Source organism: Panthera onca, chromosome D2 (genome assembly GCF_046562875.1).
Source record: "Panthera onca isolate mPanOnc1 chromosome D2, mPanOnc1 haplotype 2, whole genome shotgun sequence".
Classification (NCBI taxonomy): Eukaryota; Metazoa; Chordata; class Mammalia; order Carnivora; family Felidae; genus Panthera; species Panthera onca.
The window spans coordinates 5,553,813-5,578,773 of record NC_138349.1 but is presented as its reverse complement, the minus strand read 5'-3'; the positions used below and the strand labels follow the sequence as shown (position 1 = coordinate 5,578,773).

The following is a 24,961-nucleotide window of genomic DNA, read 5'->3' as shown; positions in this document are numbered from 1 at the left end:
GGTCAGAGCACTGAGAGCCTTGTCATGGCTGTTTGCTTCCCGTGTGATCTTGGACTCGTTTCTTAACCTCCCGCAGAACTCTGGAGAAATGTTAGGTGCCCTCTTGAATCCTCATCTGCAAGATAGGACAGTCAGACTAGGGTGATCCGAGATCCTTGGAGTGCTCCAATTCTAGAATTCTTTTCTTTTTTTTAATGTTTATTTATTTTTGAGAGAGAGAGAGCGTGAGCCGGGGAGGGGCAGAGAGAGAGGGAGACACAGAATCCGAAGTAGGATCCAGGCTCTGAGCTGTCAGCACAGAGCCTGATGCAGGGCTTGAACCCATGAACCATGAGATCATGACCTGAGCTGAAGTCGGACGCTTAACAGACTCAGACACCCAGGCTCGTCATCCAAATCTATAATTCTTTTTTTTTTTTAATAATTTTTTTTATCAGAGAATTGTTATTACTTCTGATATTAGAGCGTTCTATCCTTTTTTTTGGCCCCGGTGACTTTTCCTTTTATGTAAGGAAACCTGTTTCCGTGTTCAGTTTGCCCCATTTGGCCTGCACACGATCGGCTGGTCCCCACTGGTGGTGTTCTGTGAGCGAGCTCTCTGCCGCCGGGTCTGTCTGTCCCTGGCTCAGTCCTTCACCCTCTGTGAGAGGTGCTTGCAGAAGGAGACCGCCTTATCTCTGTAAAAATTAATTACTTAAAATGGCCTTAATTAAGCAGCAATATGGTTAACTTCACTATAAATTAATTTGGCTGCACCACTTTCTGAAACTCATTGTATAACCGTTGAAACATATCCTTGCCACTCTTCCAATTTTAATCATCTTTTTAGGTTTTTGTCTGCTACCTCTGGCTTGGACAATGCTAATTGCATTTGAAACTTCTCTGGGTCTTGTAACTTCCCCGATGCAGATGGAAGCTGGGTGAATAAGTGAATGTAACTCGAGGAGACACACAGTTAATGAAATTTTGTGCTTTTTCCTTTTGAAATCCCTGTATCACATCAGGAATTAGCCGTGTTCCTGTTGGCCTATTGTTACACATAAGGAGATGATTTAGAACCATCTTGTCTTGTTGTCCTTCACTCCCCTCACCTAACCTAGTACCAAATCCTGGTGTTCAGCCCTGGAAGTGGTTTTCACCAGCCCCTGTCCTTCCTGTGTGTGCTGGCACCATGGTACTGTGTGTGTGACCTGTCCGTCCATCGCTGGTACATCCTGAGTACCCTGTAGTCCTGGAGAGGTGAACGGACGTGTCCAACCCACATGGCTGTTAATGAGAGCCAGGGCTGGACGGATTCCCAGCCTTCATGGGGCTCCTTTTACTCTGTTTGAGGACGTCATAGACCGAGTTCGTTCCATTCATTCCAGCCCCCCCCCCGCCCCCCACCTTGTGCACATTCATAACTGCTAGTAGGGACATGACATTGAACGGCGGGTTAAGAACAGTGTTTGCTTCTTTGCTAAAAGATGCAGTTGCTCATTTTGGTGGGAGATGAAAATGGTGACTTGGGGCCTCCACTGGATAGTCTTAGAGAAAAGGTAGGTGTCAGAAGAAGGGTGTTCATGGCTCCATGTGAGGGACTTCCTTCAGGATGCTGGTATCCCTGTACCTCTGCGGCTCGACAGCCAGAAAAACAAGACTCCGGCTCTCTGCTGCCACGTTTCCGTGCCACTGATCCTGTCATTTGTCTGGGTAGGATGGGTAGAGCTATTGCAGGGACGCTATGTGAACCGAGACGAGCCACAGTGAACTCACGAGCTGGTGAGTCCATTGGCAGCAACATTGGGCTGTTACCAGATGGCGTGAAGTTTTGACCTTTGCAAAGATTTTATGAACTGAAAATGATGGGAAATAATACTCAAGTAATGAGGTGATGTGGGCTCCTCCATAATTGCAGGGTTGGTAAAGCCTTTGATGGCTGGACCAGAACACCTCTTGGGCAGCGAGGTGGTTTGCTTCCCCTGCCGTCTCATCCCACTTCCTGGGATGAAATCGTTGTGTGGGGGGGTTGGGGGGGGCAGCACAGCACAATATAATGAGGCTTTATGCACTGGTGGGTCTCAGATCTCTTACTAGCTTTGGGAGGATGTCCCCTTTCCTGAGGGAGATATGTAGTGTTGGGTTTGGGGCTGTTGCAACGTTTCACAGCATAAGGGGGAGCAGTGGGGCAGGCACTGGTTTGGGGAGCAGGTCCGAGTGGTTGGGTTCCTCAGCCTGAGTGCTCAACCCATTCGAGACCCTCTGGGAGGACCTGAAGGCCCTTGTGGTTCTGTGTGTTCTATGCATGGGCTGAGCCATCCGGGAAGAATGTGGCCCAGACATCCCATTCAGCCATCCTTCTGACACCCTTGCTATGGGGCTGTCTCACCTGTTCTTTGGTTTTTAATAACAGCTTCATTGAGATATAATTCACATACCATACGATGCATTCTTTTAAGTTTACTTATTTTGAGAGAGACAGAGAGAGCAAGTTGGGGAGGGGCAGATAGAGGGGGAGAGAGAGCATCTGAAGCATTCTCCAGTCTCCGAGCTGTCAGCACAGAGCCCGACGCGGGGCTCGAACCCACACACTGCGAGCTCATGACCTGAGCCGAAGTCAGACGCTTAACCGACTGAGCCCTTCATTCCTTCTTATGGCTGAATAAGAACCATCCCAACGTATGGCTATGCCACAGTTGTTCTCTCAGTTATCAGCTGGTGGACATTCGGGTGGTTTCCCCATTTTGATGTCTAGGAGGAAAGCTGCTGCGAATATTTGTGTACAGGTTTTTGTGTGGACGGGTGTGTTCCATTCACTTGGATACAAGCCTATGAATGAAGAGGTTCCCGTGGCGAATATACGTTTGACCCTTGGAGGCGCTGTCTAAGCGTTTTCCAAACCCATCGTGCTGTTGTACATTGCCACCAGTGATGTGCGAGGCGTCCGTTTCCTCCGCTTCGTTGCCCGCCCCATACTTCCAGGATCGCTCATGTCTCGATGGTAGCATTCTCGGTGGGTGTGCAGTGCTAGCTGCCTGTGGTTTCGATTTGCATGTCCCCGTCGCTTCTCGGCCTTTTGGCTAAGATCAAGTGCGATTTGCATGCCCCTAGTGACTAATGATGATGTATCTATATTTTATTCTCTTTTACGCCAATATTCTGTCATGTGGCACACTGCCTGTTCTTGAACTCCTCCACAAACAGGGAACTCATTACCTCCAAGATGGCCTTTCCTGGTCCGTTTGACGCTTCTCTCGGGGGAGGATGGGGATGGGCTTGGAAGACAATGTCCAGTGCGACATAACTTTGGAATCGTGCGATTTTTTTTCTTTCCTTAATTAATTGATGATGGTTTGTCATTCTATGCTCTGATATTTACCTGGTGAATTCTAGTAGGCTATAAAAGGAATTTCCAAGTTGCTCTTGAATAAGATGCGCTTCTTGGCGCCCCAGGTTTAGAGTCTCACACCTCTTCTGTCCTTGGGCATCTGGGCCTCTCGAAGGTCCTTCATTACTCTCAGCTGGAAGCGTGTCTCTCGGTGACTTCTGCCCCCTCCCTAGCCCCGGTCCTACACTCGGAGTCTGGGACGAGGCCGACCCAGCCTTCGCAGAGCTGGTGTTGAGTTCTTTGTCGCCAGCCTGGTGAAGACCAGGAAAAGGGGTAGAGAAGACCGAAGGGGTGGGGACTGTCAGGCATGTCCCTGTTGCCAGTCCTCCTCTGCTTGGCTCAGGCTGCCATGTCTTTGCTGTGAGTTCACTCATCTCAGATTTTTGTCTTGTGCCTTGAGTGGCTCGGAAAAGTCCCCGGAGTGCACAGCTTCTTTGGAGACTTCTGCGGGAGATGGGTGTTTGCGTATTGCCGAAGATAGTAGCTATTCTAGGTTGGGGGAAAGCTGCGTGAGTTTACTTGGTCTGCTGACATTTGGTGTATCTCCAGTTCCTCCAGGACACCTTGGATGCCCTCTTCAACATCATGATGGAGAACTCCGAGAGCGAGACCTTCGATACGTTAGTGTTTGACGCTCTGGTAAGGAGCCTCTATTTTCCATCTATTCCGATGTTAGGGAGGCTTTCATGCTGCAGCCTTTGAAGCTGGGGGAGGGCAGCGATGTGAGAAGTGTTTTCGGTTGTAAATCCCATCAAGGCATTGGGTTTGAGAGGCGGGGAGTAGCTTTCAGTGGAACATTATAGTTAGGCCAGTATCATTTCTGGAGTAAGAAGAGGTAACTTCCGAAGATGTTCTTGTTCCTTGATTCCCACCATAGCGCAGGTAATTCAGATGAGGATTCCAGAATGGCTCACGTTATCTTGCTAATGAAAATATTGATGAATTTAACAGGTTTTTATCATTGGACTAATTGCTGATAGAAAATTTCAACATTTTAATCCTGTTCTGGAAACCTACATTAAGAAACACTTTAGTGCAACATTAGCCTACACGTGAGTTCATTTTTCTATGTTTATCGTTCAGTGTCTTTTTCATATGCTTTTGTCTGTGATCGTACATCCCCCTCCCCCTGCCCCCCCCAACTCTGAATTTCCTGGGATAATTTTTATTACTGTTTCCCTTATAACAGACCTAAACATCTTGTTGAAAGAAGATACGCGATAAATTACCATAACGTTCTGGAATAAATTCTGGTTCTCCTCCATACCTTCCATTTGTCTTTGAAATTTTCAGTTTATGTTCGATGAAACTGATCTATGGATGCGGAGTGCCTGCCTCACCGTGGCTTCCTGACCAGCTTTTGGTGAAAGAATAAATGGATGTGTTCCTGGTTTGAGATGATTGGTTGTCTAGTGTGCATACAACTCAGTTCTCAGTAGATCTTTTTGCTCTTTAAAGAGGGCCTTCCTTTTTGTTCCAGATGCTTCAGCTGTAATGGGCTTGGGTTCTGACTGCCAGCCTAGCTGCTCTTAACCCTCCCGCCACGTCCCCATACCTGCCCCTCTGGGTGCCTAGTAAGTAGGCAGAGCAAATGTGTGGTATCCCGGCCTGAGAGGTGGCTCACTGGGTGTTGACCAGCACAGTCTGGGAACCCTGCTTAACCCACAGCACTGTCACTTCCAAGTTTTCTTTTCTTTTCTTTTCTTTTCTTTTCTTTTCTTTTCTTTTCTTTCTTTCTTTCTTTCTTTTCTTTCTTCTCTTCTTTCTTTCTTTCTTTCTTTTCTTTCTTCTCTTCTTTCTTTCTTTCTTTCTTTCTTTCTTTCTTTCTTTCTTTCAAGCTTATTTCTTTATTTTGAGAAGGTGGAGGGGAGAGGGGCAGAGAGAGAGAGTGGGAGAGAGGGGTGGAGAGAGAGGGAGAGAGAATCCCAAGCAGGCTCCACACTCAGCATGGAGTCCAACATGGGGCTCCAGCTCACAAACTGTGAGATCATGACCTGAGCCGAAATCAAGAGTCAGACGCTTAACCTACTGAGCCACCATGGCGTGCTGAAAGTTTAAATTTCTTAAACCTCTTTGGGCCTCAGCTTTCTCATCAGTAAAACAGGCACATCTTAGGGTTTCTTGAGAATTTCAATGAGTTATTACATGTTAAACGTTTGGAGAAATCCTTGGTGCTTAGAAGGCACTAAGCAATAGTTAGGTTTCATTATTATTATAATACTTCTGAGGAGTTACTCCATCTCTCTTACCAGGGGATTTGTTGGCATTTATTTAAACTTTTAATTGTGCGAGTTGCAATTAAAAAACATTTAAATAATTTCTTTAAGAAAATTCCCCACCGTGGAATCGCTAGAGATGGTCGTCTTTAGTGCCAATAACTTCAGTCAAAGCTCTCGTGTGTCTGGAGCGTATCTGTTTCCTTGCCTGCGTGCAGCCATGAACACAAGGCCAGAGGTCTGATGCTGGCTCTTTGTATGACGTCAGTCATTGTGTCCCTTGGCCCTTTCGTGTCTGCCGTGAGTGCATGTCTATTTATTGCAAGGCGGTGGGCGGAGCCCCAAGTGGGCAGAGAGCGGCCACATCCTCACGTACACAGAACCAGCTGTGACGAGTCCTTTGTGCTTGCTGGTAAATGTTTGTTTCCGACGGTTTGTTCTCTTAGTGGAGCTGTCCATTTTGTGCTTTGGGCAGTCCCTTTCAGACCGTGAGGAGGGCTGACCGAGCGGGGCCATCTTGCCAGGGCGGACGAAGCAGGGTTTGCGGAAGTGGCCTATGAGCTGCTCCTCGTGGGGCGGGATCTCCCCACGCATCACGTTCACACTCCTGCTTCTTCGTGGAATTAGGACCAAACGGCTCTTCTCGGATTAGCTTTTGTATTGGGATTTCAGGAAATCAGCTCGGTGAGTGAGCTTGCCACGCTGTGTTCCAGACCTTGTGTTGGCATCGCCCATTCTGTGCCTTTGCCATAGGAGGCCAAGTGAAAGTCGGGGAGTCTTTGGAGAAACAGAAGTACCATTTTATCTTTAAGAGATGATGGGACGGAGTTGAGAATCGGTATCCTCCCATCCAGCGCCTGTAATATGCTGAAAAGGAGATTCATTTTGGAAAATAAGTGTTCTTATGTTTTGTTTTGTTTTTTGATTTTTAAGCGTTTATTTATTTTTTGAGAGACAGAGAGGGTGTGAGTGGGGTAGGGGCAGAGAGAGAGGGAGTCACAGATTCCGATGCAGGCTCCAGGCTCTGAGCTGTCAGCACAGAGTCCGACGCGGGGCTCGAACCCACGGACCGGGAGCCGAAGTTAGTCGCTTAATCGACTGAGCCACCCAGGCGCCCCTCTTGCCATGTTTTGGTAAAGAAGCAATCCCAAGTGGTTTCTTAGTTCGAATTTGAGAATTTAAGCCTTGAAATGCCAAAGGAGGTAACTGTGATTCACGCAGTTCTAGCCAAATCATGGGAAGTTGTCTCTGCGTTAATGGTCTCTGGGCCAGGGGAAATTGTGGCACTGGGTATCCTCACGGAGGGTCTCCCAGCCACTGCCCCTCTGGAAGCCTGGGCAGGCACAGATGGAGCTGAGACTCTCTCCCAGATACTTCCTTTACCTCTTCCCTTTGGTAACGTGGAGATCTTCAGCCCTCTCCGCAAAGAACCCCAAGACAAGAAACGAAAGGTGACTGCAGCAGAGGACCTCGCAGTGCCCCACCTCCACCGCGGGCGTAGTCTGGGTGCGGGAGCCCCGCAGAGTCACCGGTGATGCTGATGGCGCCGGCGATGAGGGCGGACTGTTCCTCCGGGAAACTAGCAGAGCTTCTTTCCGGCCGCAGAGCCACTTTTCCCGGAGCTGGTCCAGGTCTTGCCTCTGCTCAGCGGATGCTCCATTTGGTCTGTGCCTCTCAGCGAGTACCACGGGGGCTCCGTCTTTGTGCCATTACAGATGGCCTCGCTCATGCGGATGTGGCTCTTTTGACATCCTGCCTCATTTATTTTCTGGTTCCTGGTCTTTCTTTTTGCAGATGATTCCATTAATTAATTAATTAATTAATTATCTGTTGGGAAAATTCCCAAAATGTGTTCTGTGGAATTTCTCTTTATATTTCCTGAGGTATCAGTGGGTTTAATAAGAAAAGGTAATCTGGCCAATAAGCTTGAAAAAGTAAGTTAAATCAGGTGAAACGGATTTTCTGGCAGGACCCTAGATGTCTTCTGCTGTGCCTCGAGGGCCACCGGAAGACACGTGTGGTGAGCTACCCTCCCACCGTGGGAGCCAGGGAGCCACTGGGGAGAGGACCTCTCCGGCCTAGATTCTTCCTAACACCTTGCTCGGGTGCCCCTCTCCTACTTGGAGAGTGAAGAAACTCTCAAGTTTCTTTACTAGGGTTCTGCAACTTGATGAGACTTAGAAATGACTTCCCATCTGCTTGGTCACCCAGAAAGCTTCCCCCTCCCCGCTCCTTAAATGTTTATTTTTGAGAGAGAGAGAGAGCGCGTGAGCAAGAGTGGGGAGGGGCAGAGAGAGAGGGAGAGAGAGGAAGTGAATAAGGCTCTGTGCTGACAGCAGAGGCTGATGCAGGGCTCGAGTCCACGAACCATGAGATCACGATCTGAGCCGAAATCGGCCACTTAACCGACTGAGCTACCCGGGCGCCCCTTGAAAGCTTTTTATTGTGGTTTATCAGGACAGTGGTTACTCTTAGGCCTATTCTGAGGTCATCCTTAATGCAAGTTACAGTTGCTCTTACGGGTATCTTACAATAATCTCGACTAACAGTCTGGGTGCGTACGGGCTCACAACTTAGCTGGAAATGCTGGCCGTGCCCTACCAGGTTATCTTTATGAGCATAGTGAGTATGTAAAAAGTCACAGTGAATTCTTGTTGATGACATGGGAAGTTGGGGCTCATAGAAGTTTGGCCGATGGTTGTTGGACAGACTGCACATTTGTGGCTAGTTTTTGAATTATGGTGCGGCCCAATACACCAAAACCAGAAACCACGTTGAAGTTAAGCTATCTGTTCTTTTATGATTCAGAAGCCTTGCTTCAGGGTCAGCCTTCTGATCAGTGAGCAGTGATTATTCGTTTATAGGCCAGTAGTAGTAGAAAATGTAGAAGTTGGGGGCAGAATTAAAAATTCACCGTCGCCACGACTGCCTCTATCATTTGAAAATAAATGCATGCTCCGTGTTAAAAAAAGAAACATTACAAAAAGCGTTACAAAAACATATATGGGTATGAAGAAAACCTCTTCAATTTTATTTAGCATTGGGGAAGCTAGTGTATCTGTCTAAGCCTGGGCTTCTTCACTTATACGTTAAGGGTGATATACCTGCTATTATACCCAATTATTATTATTATACCCTAAAATAATATGTGCCTTATTGGGCTTTTGTGAAGATTAAATTACATAATACATTTAATGCTTAGAAAAACCTCTAAAACTTAGAAAAAAAGGCTGGTTTTTTGTTCAGATCTCGCTCCTCTGAGTGTTATTTTATGGCTCACTTTTAATCTGTTTCGAATGCATTTTATAAATAGGCATCTACGGATAAGTGTGAACCAAAAGAAGAGTGGCCCACTTATGTGTTTCTGTCCCAATTAGGAATTGAGGTGTTGTAATTTTCTGAACGCGTTAATTGATTTGTGATTCTATTACGAATAGGAAGTTGACAAAAGTTTTAAGAAACTATGTGGACAATGCGGAAAAGCCGGGAATAAATGACCAGCTGTACAAAGCTATGAAGGCCTTGGAGTACATCTTCAAGTTCATCGTGCGCTCCAGGATCCTGTTCAATCAGTAAGTGTCACCGGTGCTGGCCCTCCTAGGGAATTTTAGGCGATCTTTTACTTCCTTTCTTCTCCTTCTCTGTTCCCCTCTCTCTTTTCCCTCTTCTTTCCCTTCTCTCTCCTTCTTCCTCCCTTTTCTTTGCTTTCTAGCATGACAGAGCAGTAATAGATAGCCGTGCCGGGTTGGGGTCGCCCACTCTTAGGGTAACTGCTCCCCACGCTGTGAAATGCGAGCACAGGTTTGAACAGCAAGCTCTGTTCCCAAGTCTGAAATGTGTGCGTGTGAGTGAAATACTGACCGCTGATGTATTCCGAGTTTATCAGAGGTAGTGCAGGGTGTACACGAAGGGCTCCGAAGTTCGTGCCAGTGTATCTCTCGATAGAAAAAAAGGCTCAAGAGGGCAAACAGTTAAAATAAGCAACAACGTCAGAAGGCTAAAACCAAGTTAAATTGCCTCCCTTGGGAAGACTGGAGCTTCGGCTCTTTCTTTCCTTCAACCACAATAATATTTTGCTTCTGGAGAGAGATTCTCACGTGTGGAACTTCCAGGTGAATGGGCTTTCAGGTATTGAGGTCAGTGACCTGTTTCTCGTACTTTGTGGATGAAAGTGTGCATCGTTTTTGAACCTTAGAGTGGATCGGGGGTGTTGGTGACTTTCTTTTTTCATAGAGAGCGGTAACCTTTTTCCAAGTGTCTGTGATTAAGAGCTGTGCTCAAGCCAGAGTTTCCCAGTTAGCCCACGATATGGAACCGTGTGACTGAAGAGATGTTGCGAAAGGGGCAGACTGAGCGTTGAGTGTTGAAGTGGGCTCTCTGTGCTTGTTTCTTTGGGAGGATGGCTGCTTTGGGTGACCTACTGTGAGTGATGATGGTTCCTGTTGATTATTCAAGGTTGACGTTCTCGTTGTGAGTTCTACACTCAGACATGGAGTTTCACAAACTGATGTTCCTTTGATTTACAGAACACACATCACCTTTAAGAAAAAATTTTTCTTAAGGTTTATTTATATTTGGGAGAGAGAGAGAGAGAGAGAGAGAATGTGCAAGTGGGGGAGGGACAGAGGGAGACGGAGACAGAATCTGAAGCAGGCTCCAGGCTCTGAGCTGTCAGCACAGAGCCCAACGTGGGGCTTGAACTCACAAGCCATGAGATCATGACTTGAGCCAAAGTCGGTCGCTTAACCAATTGAGCCACCCAGGCGCCCCGTCTTTTAAAAGCACAGTGCTTTGTGAATGTACGATTGAAAACTGGGAATTGGACCATTGTAGACCCAAATTAGTCCCTTTCTGTTTCTCTTCATTTTATCTTTGTTGGCCTGAGGTAGGCTCCTTCAGAAGGGCCCAGGAGAAAGGGATGGTATTCCGAATCCAATCTTGTGCACACCGTGGTGCAAATAAAGCCAGAGGAGCGAGTTATTGACTGTGCATAGACCTGGAAAAGTGATACACAGGGCGGGACCCACCATTGATTAGAGTGGTGATCAGTGGTTAACTGCCCCTGTGTTATTGGTTAAGGATTATTGTGCTTGTGTTCTCTCTGGAGTTGACGTGATATAGACAACATTCTCTACGCTGCCATTTGAATGTATGAAGACACACAGTTTGAGGCCATCATGCTGTCATCCTCAACTAAGATATCAAAGGCCTGCTCTTTGTGCTAATTATAGGTAGGTATGAATCTTGCTGTAGACTGAGCTTTCTCTTAAGAGACAAGGCCATTGACGATTTTCCCGCCGTCAGCTGTGAAAGATGACCAAGTAAAGTAGGCTTTGTCTTCCTGCATTTTATTTTATTTTATTTTATTTTATTTTATTTTATTTTATTTTATTTTATTTTATTTTATTTTATTTTATTTTAATTTTGTTTAATTTAATTTTATTATTAAATATAATAAATTAATACAATTAATTCTATGAAAATGAACTTCTTGTCACCCTCTCTCTCGTTTTTGTATTTTTGCCCACTAAATTTAAATCATTAGTTACCCTAAACCAAAATCTGCACTAAGGTGAGAGCATGACCTTGAGAGAATGGAATAGGCAGGTGATATGTATAGGTTTTGTCATGTTTTATTTGAAAGAAATTTAACCTGGTACAATTTGTAATCAGCATGACATCGAGTCAGGGGTTTGGTGATGCTCATTTCCTTCCCAAACACACTGCTGACTTTCCTTCTCATTTAGAGATTAGGAATCAAAAGGAACGTGCATTGATAATCAGTGTGTTTCTGCTATTGTAGTAAGTGCCATAATCTTGTACAGAATAATGCAGCTGGAAAAGATTGGGGTCACCCAAGTGAACCTTTGGCAAAGTTAGTTCCTTCTCTTAATCTCTTTCAATCTCCAACTACAAATGGCATGATATCTTAGAACCATGGCCCATCAGTGTTGAATCTGATCAGTCTTCCTAGAGGTTAGGGATATGATTGGCTTTGTGTTACAGGAAAGCCTAGCTTCACGTGGCTTCACCAGATGAGCTTTACTTCTCCCTAACTCCATACACAACATCTAGCCCGGAGGAAGATTCCGGAACTCATGCACTTGTTCCCTGGTTTCCCCATGTCCTTGGCTCCATTTGCCTTTCTGCTCTACCATACTTAGAGTCTGTCTCTTTGTCCTGTGGTCCTGAGGTGGCTCCTGCCCCTCCTGGCATCAGACCTGCATTCTAAACAGCAGAGAGGGGAAGGTGTGGCATAAACAGCCCCCTCGGTACTCTCCTTTTTAAAGAACTTTCCCACACCCTACAAAGTGCCATGTGCTTTCATCTGAGTGGCCAGAACTATGTCACATGACCACCCTAGATGCAAGGGAGGTTGGAAAAGACTTATTTTTTTTCTAAGTGTATTTATTTATTTGGAGGGTGGGAGAAGAGGCAGAGAGAGAGGGAGAGAGAATCCCAAGCAAACTCCTCACCTCCAGCACAGAGCCCGATGTGGGCTCCAAGTCATGAACCGTGAGATCGTGACCTGAGCAGAAACCAAGAGTCACGCACTTAACTAGCGGAACCACCCAGGTGTGCCTGGAATAGATTTTCAGATGGAGTTATTGATGCTTTCCACAAAATCAGGGTTGTTTTAGTGCAGGAGTAAGGGAGAAGTGTATATCGGATAGGTGATTAACATTCTCTTCCTCCCGCTTTTAACCTGAATTGCTGTTGCCTGACAGCTCAGAACGCCCCTAACTTACTCTGAGTTACTAAGTTCTACTTAATTAGGCCCCTGAGAGCTGTTCTCCCTTTTAGTTTGGGGGTCAGTCTCAGAGACTCCTGTCACTAGTACCTCCTTGGCTTTAAATCTCCGGAGCCCTGCATGACGCGCAGATGTGATTACTGTCTCTGCACAAGTGGAGCGAAATGCTCAGCAGATCCTTGCCTGTGACCCGGGGGAGGGTTTTCGGTTCGATATCCTTAGGAGTGCCTTTGTTTTGGCGCTTGGCAGCGCGGTATTGGCATTGACCGTGATCCCTCTGCCGGCCTTTGTCCTGGAGTGGCCCCAGCAGGGGGCCAGGCCTGATCCCAAAGGCGTTTCTTTGCTTGGATGACTTGTTTGTGAAGAGCTGGGACTGTTCAGGACAAAAGAGCAGAGAGGTCGCAAGGCGAGCAGCGGCAGTTGCCAAAAGGCCGTGAGACTTTCTAAGGCTCCCAAGGCCCTTGTCTGGGCATTCCGGACCTCATCCGAATACTGTAGCTAACACGAAGGTTTTGACGACGAGGTCCTTCCCTCCTGCCTTCCCTCCTCTGCCTTCCCTCCTCTGCCTTTTCCTCCTTCCTCCTGTAAGTACCTAATGGGCTTTGGAGCCCTGACCGTACCCCTGAGGGCAGAGAGCAACAATATGTTGCTTTCAAAACTTAGAACCCGGTTGTAGCCACATTATGTAGATAAGATCAGGTTCCTGAGATTCAAACCTGTAGTCTGAAACTGCTGAGAACTCAGACTCTGTGGGAAGGAACAAGGTCACGGTCTTCAAACCGTGGACCGCGGGACTAAGGACTTGAGGAGGGTCTCGCTCTCCCCACCCCCACCCCCATTACCCCACCGTACCTTTCAGGAGGCCTTCATATTCCTGTTTTGTACAGGCCGCTTAAAGAGAAAGCAGTCCCGTGTCCTACGCAGATACCGGGAGCATGTGCTGCTGCGTGACGAGATGCGAGCAGCTCTCTGGTGTGGTGTTTTCAGAGCCGGGGGAGCAAGCAAGCCAGGGTTCCCATTTTCTTACCTGCACCACGTTTGTTACCTTGGGAGAAAGACAGTTGTGCTCACAGCTGGAGGCGACAAGAGCGTTTTTCTCTTTGCAGGTGGAATAAACGTTAGGGGTCCTTTATTTTTCTCCTACTTTCAAAACGGTCGGCTGTGTTTTCGGGGATTGTCCTACGTTTGCAAAATTCCCGGCTAATTGATAGTCATTATTCTTCCAAAGAACAAAGAGGTGAAACTTTGGAGAGGAAGATACAGAAGACTATCCCGCTACCTTTCTCACTGTGCGAATCTGTGCTTTTTCTGTTCTGTTGAGAAAGCTCGTTTTGTTTTGAAGTGAGAACAGCCGTTTTAAAACTCTGGCCCGAAGACATTTGGTTCAGAACCCACAGAAGGATTCCTGACAGCCAGGGGCACTTCTCCGCTGGTTTTTGTTTGTCTGTGTTTTCTGTGTGGGTGGATCACATTAACTAGGAAGCCAGAAAACAGACACATCCTGCATCAGATCTTCTGAAGCAAATTACTAAAGCTCGTTATTGCTGTGTTCCTCTTCTGTCTTTCCGGTGCTTTGTGGCGGCTCTGCCTGTCATCTGGTGTTAGCTTTGTGAATAATGAGTTATTGATCATGAATAAGTTGTTGCCTCTCTGTCATTCTGTTCTCATTTCCTGGGTCACAAAAATAGAATGTAGTTAATAGACAACAATTTTGTCATTCCTTGATAACGAATACTTATACAACGTATAAATAGAGCAAGGAATGATCACTAGGTCTAACTCTATTTTCTGCTTATCTACTGATAGCCCTCTGAGTTCTTTCCTCTCACCCCTTCCTCCACCTCAAGGCGGGTCATGCAAGGGACTCTTCTTGGTTTATTTCATAAAACACAGAGGTGAGACTCTAGAGGCCTCCCTTTCACTACAGAAAGATGCATCAGTGGGATTGCTGTAAAATACTAACCGTTTCGGTGTTTTAAACATCTTGAGTGGAAGCAGAGAAACTAATACTTAAGTTTTCACCAGAGGGATTCCTGGTAGAATTTTAAATATAATAGAGACTCATTAATTATACCTTCCAGATTTTGAAGCTGTGTTATTGGGGGCATACAGATACAGAATTGTAATCTCTCTCCTGTGGATTTACGGGCACAACCTGCTTTATTGCACTTTGCAGATACTGTGAGTTTTATAAATCGAAGGTTTGCGGCAACCCTGTGTTAGGCAAGTGTATTGGTGCCATTTTCCTAAAAGCATTTGCTCACTTCATATCTGTGTCACATTTTGTTAATTGTTGCAATATTTCAAACTTTTCATTATTATTATATTTGTTATGGTGTTATAAATGGCTGAAACCCCAGATGATCATTAACATTTTTAACAATATTCAAAAAGAATTTTTTTTAATGTTTTTATTTGTTTTTGAGAGAGAGAGAGACAGAGCATGAGCAGGGGAGGGGCAGAGAGAGAGGGAGACACAGAATCCGAAGCAGGCTCCAGGCTCTGAGCTGTCAGCACAGGGCCCCATGTGGGGCTTGAACTCACAGACCGTGAGATCATGACCTGAGCCGAAGTCGGACGCTTAACCGACTGAGCCACCCAGGTGCCCCGACAATATTTTTTAAATTAAGGTATGCGCATTTATTTAAGGTATGATGCTGTCGCACATTTAACAGACTGCACTGTAGTGTAAACCTATTTTTCATATGCACTGGGAAACCAAAAACTTAGCTTTGAGTCTCTTTATTTTATTTTATTTTATTGTGGTGGTCTGGAAACTGAGCCTGTAGTGTCTTTGAGGTGTAACTGTATCCCTTAATAAATATGAAAACATTCCCTTTATCTTTTGGTTAATATTTATTTGCATGGAATATCTACCTTGCCTCCCTCTTTTTTTTTTTTTTTTTTTTTTACTTTTAACCTTTCTGTGTCCTTATATTTAAGGTCTGTGTCTTGCACACAACACATAGCTATAGCTTTATTTCTTATAGTATGAAAATCCTTTTAACTGAGTAGGTAATTTATTTACATATGTTGTAATTGAGTAATATGTTGGGTGTATATTTACTGTCTTTTTGTTAACTTTCTCTTTTATCCATCTGTTTTATTATTATTTTTTAAGTTTATTTGTTTTGCAAGAGAGATGAGTGGGGGAGGGGCAGAGAGAGAGGGAGACAGGGAATCCCAAGCAGGCACTGCACTAACAGCATGGAGCCTGATGTGGGGCTTGAACTCATGAAACCATGAGATCATGACCTGAACTGAAATCAAGAGTCAGATGCTTAACTGAGCCACCAGACCCCCCTCTTTTACCCACCTGTTTATGTTCTTCAATTACATATATATTAGACCCCCTTATTATACCCTACAATCTCTAGTATGCTTTTCTATATTTTGTCTCTGTGCTTATTTTCATGTTGAGCATCTTCCATTTCACTAATTCTGCCTTTTACTTTGTCTAATCTCAATTAAACCCATATAATGAATTCTTAATTTTGGATATTCTATTTTTAATTTCAAAGTTTTCATTTGATTCTTTGCTATAGATTAATTTCTGTACTAAACTTTCCCATCTTACCTTCTGTTTTCTCATCTCTTTATTTTTCATATTTCCATCTTTTTACTTTCTTCATTTTTTGTTTTAAAATATGATAATTATATTTGTGTTGACATTTTGCTAGCTAACTGCAATACATATTTTTTAGGTTTATTTATTTTAAGAGAGTGAGCGAGCGAGCACGAGCAGGGAAGGGGCCAGAGAGAATCTCAAACGGGCTCTGTGCTGTGGAGTGTACAGCCCGACATGGGCCTCGATCTCATGAACCGTGAGATCATGACCTGAGCTGAAATCAAGGGTTGGACACTTAATCAACTGAGACACCCAGGTGTCCTGCTAATTGCAATATCTTGACTACCTGTGGTTCTGTTTCTGTTGTCTTCTTCCCTTTTTTTTTTTTTTTTTTTTTTATTTGGCCATGTGATCTGTTCTTTTGCTATGTTTAGTTAAGCTTTATTTTAATGTAGCTCAGGATAATGTGCTCTTCTTCCAGACATGATTCCTCCTTTCCCTCTGTAGGCAGAGACAGTGGGAATGACCTTGTACTCTACACATGCTGTACGGGGTCAAGGCTGTGTGTAGCCTTGGTAAATCCTCTGTCTCCCTTTGCTTCTGGTTCTTCAGGGTTTTTGGCTGAGAGTCTGCTGGGACATCTGGGACCCTGCCCCCTGGCATTTTCTAGGTCGTTGTCATTCATTGTCTTTGGAGGCTAATAAAAACTCTACAGAGGTTTTCGGTGTGGTTTTTAGTCTTCTGCCCCATGCAGCTCTAGGAATTGGCAGATGTCCTGTGGACGAGAATGACTGCACGCCTGAAGCCTCCCCAAGTGTTTGTACTACTCTCTAAAACGTTGCCGTGTTGTTTGGTGGTGTTACCGCTAGCAGAAGTTCACGACTCTATACTTTTGTTTGTTTGCCGTACACCATTTAAACAAACTCCTATTGAATAAAATCCTTTGCAAAACCGATACACCAGGTTGCAGTTTCCCATTTTAGACAGAATTTGTTGCTTTCCAGTGGAACTCATTTAAATATAAGATTACCTCTAGGGTAATTAATTATCACTTAGTTTACAAAATTTCCCTTTGTACTCAAGTTTTCAGGTATGGTCTACTTTTAATTAGGCAGAAAACTAGTCTATGTTAAGAAAACATCTGCATGGTGACATTTTAAAATGCAGATGCGTTGCTTTTTAGTAACACAGCAATTTGAAGTCACTGCTAATCAATGATGTATAGATGAAGCTTATTTATTATTAGTAACGTGTATTTGCATACATGTAGCCAATGTACGTCTTTATTATCCATTTATTGAATATACTCCACCTCCTGAACATTTTCCCATTACCAGTTCTGAGATGAACGAATTTGTGTAGTGTCATCACTCTGAAATAAAGTAATTTTGAATTTACTATCGTAATGCCATTTGCAAATGGTTACGAGATCGGGTTAAATTCAGGAAATTAAATTTATGTTAATTATGGGACATTGTGGGTTTATAAAACACTGGCAGGAAACGCACCGACATATTACTGGTGTCCTCTCTGTAGGGTAGAATTAAAGCGGAATTTCTCTCTTCCTCCTTCCTCTGTTCCTTCCTCTCTCTTTCTCTCCTTCCCTCCCTATTCGTACATTTCTGTGTGTTTCAGATTGAGAAGATGTCTTACGTTACACTGAAAAAAAAGCGATAAACGGTGTGGTTAAAAACCAGCTCGCTCAGCGTGGAGACTTGCCTCCCTAGCTGGGTCTTGCAGACGAACCCTGTTTCCGAACTGCTTCCTGTGTTCCCCGGGTGTGGAGGACGTTCCTCCCTTTCTCCCCTGCCGCTCAGGCAGCACCCGTCGAGGCTGTTGGGGCAGGAGCGGACCGTGGGGAGGCCCGGTCTGCCAGGCCCCACAGACTTGTGTGTGCTCCTTTGCAGACTGTACGAAGACAAAGGAGAGGCAGACTTCATGGAGTCCCTGCTACAGCTCTTCCGATCCATCAGCGACATGATGAGGGGCGAGTCGGACCAGACCGTCCGGGTGAAGGTAGGCCCTTGTGTGCAGGAGGACCGGCCGTCCTCAGGGGGCACCGTTAGCCGCAGGGCTCCCGGGTGGGGCGAGAGCGGCGCCTGTCCCTCCTGCAAAGCGTGAACGGGAGTAACAGCCCAGGGGTGGCATCTGTCGTGCGCGTAATCCTGCTCCCTGGGCGTTAACATTTTTTTTTTTTCCTTCTTCTTTCGAGGCTGTTAAATACTGTCATTGCTCTCTCTCTGCCCCTCGGCAAGGAGATGTTCTCAATTTCCTTTATGGAAATATGGGGATGCTGAAGAGAGTCATGTTTGCGTGTCACTTGTCAGGATATCTTGGGGGCCAGGAAGAGGTTGTAGATGTCCCAGGCCTCAGTCGGACCGCAAGCCTTGCTGTGGGAATGGGGATACGTCTTCGCCCTACAGCGTGTCTTTTGCTTGCATAGAAGAGTGAGGAATCCCGCGGTCCCAGGTCCCAGGGACCTCACCGACCACCTTTAATTACTTGCTCTCACCTTGTTGCCCTTTGGAAGAAAGATGCCTTCACCTCTGGTCTGCAGGACGCTTCTGGTGTGGAGGTGCCGGGAGGCAGAGCACAGGGAGGGTCCGTGGAGGAGCCTCAGGGCCCGCACACTCTTGGGCTCCCCTGTTCTGGCAGTTTCCGTGGGGCTGACCTACTGCAGAAGGAGGTGCGGTTTGCAGTTTGCTGCCCAGGCCGATTCCTTCAGAGAACAAGAATCTTCTGGATTAACTCGTGTTTTAGAAAGTGACTTCCCTACTTTGAAGTTTACCATTGAGCCTGGAACAAAGGCGTATGTGCGTCAGATGTGTGTCGCGGGTGCTGTGACCACGGGCACCGGCGCAGCTCGACGTGGATAGAGCCACAGTGGGCCTGTGATCTCAGACGGGGTGCAGCTCTCTGGCCACGCCGTTGGATTCTTCCGTGTAATTTCTTGATCTTTATGTGAATTTGGTATAAAAAGACTAGTGATCTATAGGGAAAGCAATGTGGTGGGTATTTTGAAGTTTTTGGTGAACTATTTTGGCAACTTGATCTTGCCTAAAGCTTCCTTATTGTTCCAGGGTTAAAATTAGCCATGTGTTCAGTACATTTACTACTACATCCTGTGGCATTTCAGAAAAACAGGTGCGGCTGGCATAAGAATAGATAAAAATTGCAGAAGTTTGAGCCCAGAAGTAATTTTAGATTCTAAATGTACTCTTACATTATTAAATTTGATTGGGCTTGACTTTTGTCTTCCCACCTCCCTCTATGTCAAGTTATTTAGTGACTGGAGTCTTGCAAGACCTTCCTATGGTGGGTGTTTTATTTTAAGACAGGAGCGAAGTCAGTGATGTTCATGCATGGATTCCGCCTTTCCATCTGCGAGACCGGCGACCGAGCTTTATTTGCAGCGTTGACTCCCTCACTGCTAATTTTGTACCTTGTGTTTTTGCACATTAGGTGCTCTCTCTGCATGTGAGATTTAAAGACTTCCATCCCAGGACCCTGGTTTTTGCATTGTTCTGGCTCTTTAGGTTTTGCTCTGTGGAAATGGAAGTACAGTTGTGAATCACGTTCTGTAGAGAGGATATGAAGAAGACTATGGCGTTTCGTAAGGGTTACATGTTGTCTCCCAAAGGGTGGCCCTTGGTGGCCGTTTCGATTTTTGAGATGGTCTGTGTGCCCTCATCTATGACTGAGAAGACCACATGTTCTCGTGCCTTCCTGGCATCATGGGCGGTAAGCTGACGGGATTGGAGGCTGGGGTGGGGGGCGGGCTGCTTTGTCCGCTGGAGCCTGCACCCTGCAGTCACCGTCTCAGAGCTACAGCTGCCCCCCCTCCCCCATCCACCTTGCAGATTGTAGACTCAGCCCCAGCATTTATGCCTCAAGGAAGAAAGTGTAAAGAAGAGTTTGGGGAGGGGTACGCCTGAGTGGCTCAGGTGGTTAAGCGTCCGACTTCGGCTCAGGTCATGATCTCACAGTCTGTGGGTTCGAGCCCCGCGTCGGGCTCTGTGCGGACAGCTCAGAGCCTGGAGACTGCTTCGGATTCTGTGTCTCCTTCTCTCTCTGCCCCTCTCCCGCTCGCACTCTGCCTCTCTCTCTCAAAAATAAATAAACATTAAAAAGATTAAAAAAAAATAGGAGTTTGGGGAAATAAGTAGCTGCCGGATAAATGTGGCATCAGATGTTGTCAACATTCCTGGCTTCCATTTGACTCCGTGACAGACTTTTCACTAGGGGCGTTTCACGTACGCAAGCACACACACAAATTCGAGAATGCTGGGGTATGTTTTGTGTAGTGGGAGAGGCCACTACAGCCAACGTGTGGACTGAACGTCATTCACTTCTCTGCCAGGTGGCCTTGGTTGCCCCCACTTCTAGGTCCTGCTCTGGGGCACCCATGTGTTTCTGAAGACAGACTCACCTTTGTGCTGCTTTGCTGTCCTTCAGTTAATGCCCCGAACCTTAGGGCTGCTCCCAGGTCCTGAAAAAAATTTTATTACGGTAGTTAACATACCGATGTATGACCTTAACAACTTATTTATTTATTTAGAGAGAGCACGCGTGCATGCACGAGTGGGGAAGGGGAGGGGCAGAGAGAGGGAGAGAGAATCTCTTCTTCTTCTTCTTTTTTTTTTTTTAAAGTTATTTATTTTGAGAGAGTGAGCACGCGGGAGGGGCAGAGAGAGAGAGAGAATCCCAAACAGGCAGCACAGAGCCTGACACGGGGCTTGAACTCACCAACCATGAGATCACGACCCGAGCCGAAACCAAGAGTCGGAGGCTTAACCGACTGAGCCACCCAGGTGCCCCCAGAATCTCAAGCAGTCGCTGCACCAGGCGAAGATCCCGAGGTAGGACTCACGTCTCCCAACCCTGAGATTGTGACCGGAGCCAAAGTTAAGAGTCAGATGCTTAACCACCTGGGCCACCAGGCGCCCGCCATCTTAACCGCTGTCAAGGGTTCGGGTGTGTGGCACTAAGTGCGTTCTCACGGTGGTGGACCCACTGCCACCGTCCGTCTCCAGAACTTCATTCTTCTCCCCACGGAGGAGCTCTGTCCCCGGTAAAGCGTGACTCTTGTTCTTTCCCTGCCCCAGCTCCTGGCACCCACCATCCCATGTTCTGTCTCTAGAAACGTTTCTAGTCTAAGTTCCTCACGCACGTGGAGTCACACAGCATTCGTCCCTCCGTGACCGGCTTGTTTCGCCCGGGTAACGTCTTCGGGGTTCATCCTCGGTGTAGCGGCTGTCGGAATTTCCTTCCTTTTTGAGGCGGAATGGTATTCTCTTGACTGTGTATCCATTTTTGTTTATTTATGCGTCTACCGGTGGACGCTTGGGTTGTTTACACCTTTGGGCCATGGCGAATAACGCTCTGAACGTCAGTTTACAAATAACTGTTCAAGTCCCTGCTCTCCCTTGTTTCGGGTATGTATCACATGTGGAAATGCTCGGTCGTATGGTAATACTATGTGTAAGTTTCTGAGGAATTACCATATGCTTTTCCATAGCAACTGTACCATTTTACTAAAAAAAAAAAAAAAAAAAAAATTGAAATTTGCAATTCCTCAGTGAATTTACCTTGGCGACTATTTGTGGCACCCTCTCAAGCTTGAGGCTCGTCCTCACCCCCCTGCCACCACCTCTGTTCAGCAAGTGGCGCCTGTCTGTCTGCTCTGCTGTGAATCCGCCAGGATCTGTCCGGCATCACCTTTCCTTTCTCGCTTGCCGTCCTGCTACCTGAAAGTAACTTACCTGTGCAGGTCTCCCCGCCCCCCCCTGCCCCTGGGGTTCTGATCAGTCCCTTACCCTTCCTCTCAGTCTAGAATGTTCTGCGTGTATATCAGATGGCCCCTTTCACCTTGTCTATAATCATGGCCAGACATTCTCAACACTCAGCAGGTGCTGGTGGGATCCTTGTCTGCCATCATGCTGCCCTCTTTTTTCTGTCCCACGAGAGGGTCCTTGTGTCCATTGCCATGGCCCTCCGGTCCTGCTCTTTGCTCTCCCCTGCGTGATCGTGGTCTGCCTCTCTCCCGAGTATGACCCAGTGGCCCTCAGATGCGGCCTCGCCTAGCCTGACACGGCCATTCTCTTCCACGGCCTTGTCTTCCCTTTGCCCACCTTTGCTCTGGTAGCACAGATCTGTGTTCGTTCATGTCCTCAGCTTTTCTTGATAAATTTGTGCAGAAAGCGTCTTAACTCCCTACACCCTCAGTGCGGCACCTGCCCTGTCTTGTTTCCTGACTGTATTTCAGTGTTTTCCTAAAACTCACATCTGGCGACAGCCTTGTTTTTCTCAGAAAGCCGTGATGCTTTCCAGCTGCCCGGAGAAATGGGTCAGCTTCCAGTTTCCGCCATTCAGAAATCTCCATAGCCGATCCCGCCAGCCCTCCTAGCCTTTAATTCTTAGAGACACAAGTAGAGTCCCTCCCCTAGAGAACATCAAACATCTGGACGTTGGGAAATCTCCCCGAATTAATTCCGGTGATTGATGGAATCTTGAGCTCCATGCGCTGGAATTGCCACAGCTGACATTCATCGATCGCTTTCTGTTCTAAGTGCTTGACATGGATCCTCTTATTAGACGTCTATGGTTATACTATTAAATAGGTACTACCATTGATTTCAGGTTTCAGAGACGGTAACTAACTTGCCCAAGGCCACATGGCTAGTGTGAGGAGCAGTGATGGCTTAAGTCTGGCTTGTCTGGTTCCAAGAGCCACACTTCTCTTTTTTTTCCATTAAAAATTTTTTTTTTTAATGTTTATTTATTTTTCAGAGAGAGAGAGAGAGAGAGAGAACGAGAGAGAACACGAGCAGGGGAGAGGCAGAGAGAGACAGAGACACAGAATTCAAAGCAGGCTCCAGGCTCCAAGCCATTAGCACAGAGCCCGACGCGGGGCTCGAACCCACAAACCGCGAGATCATGACTGGAGCCAAAGTTGGATGCTCAACCGACTGAGCCACCCAGGCGCCCCCCTTTTTTTTAATGTTTGTTTATTTTTGAGAGTGGGGGGAGGGGCAGAGAGATGGAGACAGAGGCTCCGGCGTGGGCTCTGCACTGACAGCAGAGAGAACCTGACGCGGGGCTTGAACTCATGAACCGTGAGATCATGACCTGAGCCGAAGTCGGATGCTCAACGGACTGAGCCACCCAGGTGCCCCTCAAGAGCCACACTTTTCTATTCAGCTCCCCAGGAGGACACTGCTAAGCGCCGGCCGTCCAGTGATTTTCAGAAACAGGGCCCATGCCTGCCATCCGCAGCAGTGGACAACAGCTCTGTGAGGCTTTGAGACTATAAAGGCATGAACAGCATTTCTGGTGGGCCTTTCCATCCTAGTGGACACATTCTATGGTCACTCGTGAAGCAATTAAAAATACTTTGACTGCGTGCCCCCAAATGGGTGTGTCTGCAGGGGAGTAAAGGGAGTTTGATGGGGCTGGTCATGAAGGCTTCTTGGAGGACCGAATCTCGGGCTTGGACCCCCTTTGTTGGCGGTGGGTGGTTCTCTTTCTCGACCCCTCGTGGATTGCGGTGCTGGACTTGGGGCGGTGGGGCCTTGCAGTCAGAGTGAGCACAGGAATTGCTGCTTTCCCTGAATTCCAAAAATATTACTAACATATTAGCTGTGTGGGATGATCCTAGAAAAGAATATCCTGCCTCCTCAGCATAGTCTGCTTGTGTGTCTGTGGCTGCGAATTCCAGAACTTTCTCTAGAGGGGAACTTTGACCGTGATCCACAGTAAGAAATAGATATTGGGGGTATGTGTGTCTGAAGCTGAAAAATGTTTCATGAAAAGGTTCTTACCCTTATCCTATGTGCTTCCCTCTGGCATTTTCTATTCTTGTCTGGTACCCTTTAGTCTGTTCTGAATTAATGTATTTCTCTAAAAAAACCCACAAATACACAAAAACCAAATTGCTCGTTGACAAGCACTCAGTTCTTTTCCTGAATGGCTCGCACGTCTCACCCCACATTTGAAAAATGCTGCTTCTCACCATTCTTTAGGTTTCTTCTGGTGTTCCTTCTCTTCGGTTTAGCATGAGAATATGATTCCTTTTCTGTGTGTCTCCCATTGTCTCACAAAGCTGGAGGCCCCCGCGGCCCAGCAACTTTGCCTCATGGTGTGTGGTTTGGAGGGGGGTGAAGAGTAATTGAATTTGAGGCCCCCAAGCTGAGGTTGGCTCACGGATGTGGGGGGCTTTGTCTTCCTTCCCGGGGCTCCCCCTTGGTACAGGCTTCCTTTTAACCATTCACAGTGTCGTTTCTGTCTGGCCGCTTCTGGAAGGGATTGTGTTGGGAATAAGTTGCGCCGTGATAGCGGTAAATGCCATTTTGGGTGAGTTTTGTCCTCTGAGAAGCTGTTTCATTTCCTTAAAAACCATATCCTGGCTTGAAATGAGCAGCACTCACTTGCCGTATGGCTAATCGAAAAATCTTCCTTATCAGAAGATTTTGTTGCTTTTTGTCCATTTCTTTAGTTTTAATGTTGATTTATTTATTGAGAGAGAGAGAGAGAGAGCGCGCATGAGCAGGGGGAGGGGCAGAGAGAGAGAGAATCCCAAGCAGGCCCCACACTGTCAGCACAGAGCCCGACATGGGGCTCGATCTCACAAACTGCAAGGTCATGACCTGAGCCTAAATCAAGAGCTGGACACTTAACTGACTGAACCACATGGTGCTCTGCTTTTTTTCTGTTTCTAAGCTCGCATCTGGGGTCCACACTGCCTGCCACAGATTTGGAAGTTTAGGAAAACGATCGCACGGTATTAGCGATGATGACAAATAAGGATCCGAAGTCATAGGGCTCCCTTGCGGGTGAGGAGACAAGGCTCACAGGTGACTCTTGACCTACCAGGGGCCTCGTTTACAGAAATTGCTGCTGCCCGCTCTGCCCCTGCCTCCAGAGCCCTCCTGTTTTGTGCTTCTTGTGCTGTGTTCGAGATTGCGGAAGGATGTGAAGTCTTAACGGTTCTCTTAAGCCATGCGGGTGTTTATTGTGTCCTTGGCCTCAGTTATAAATGTAACTGTGATCTTGTTAGAAAA

General features: G+C 46.6%; 1 protein-coding gene across 3 annotated transcripts in view; it reads left to right on the top strand.

Moving 5' to 3' along the window:
• Positions 1-24,961, top strand: part of DOCK1 (dedicator of cytokinesis 1) — a 525,518-nt gene that overhangs the window by 118,741 nt on the left and 381,816 nt on the right. For all 3 annotated transcript variants that reach the window (XM_078434961.2, XM_078434960.2, XM_078434962.2), the window contains exons 20-23: positions 3,917-4,006; positions 4,319-4,419; positions 9,021-9,155; positions 17,810-17,918. In XM_078434961.2, the coding sequence (XP_078291087.2) occupies positions 3,917-4,006; positions 4,319-4,419; positions 9,021-9,155; positions 17,810-17,918 (435 nt within the window). The remainder of the gene's footprint in view (positions 1-3,916; positions 4,007-4,318; positions 4,420-9,020; positions 9,156-17,809; positions 17,919-24,961) is intronic.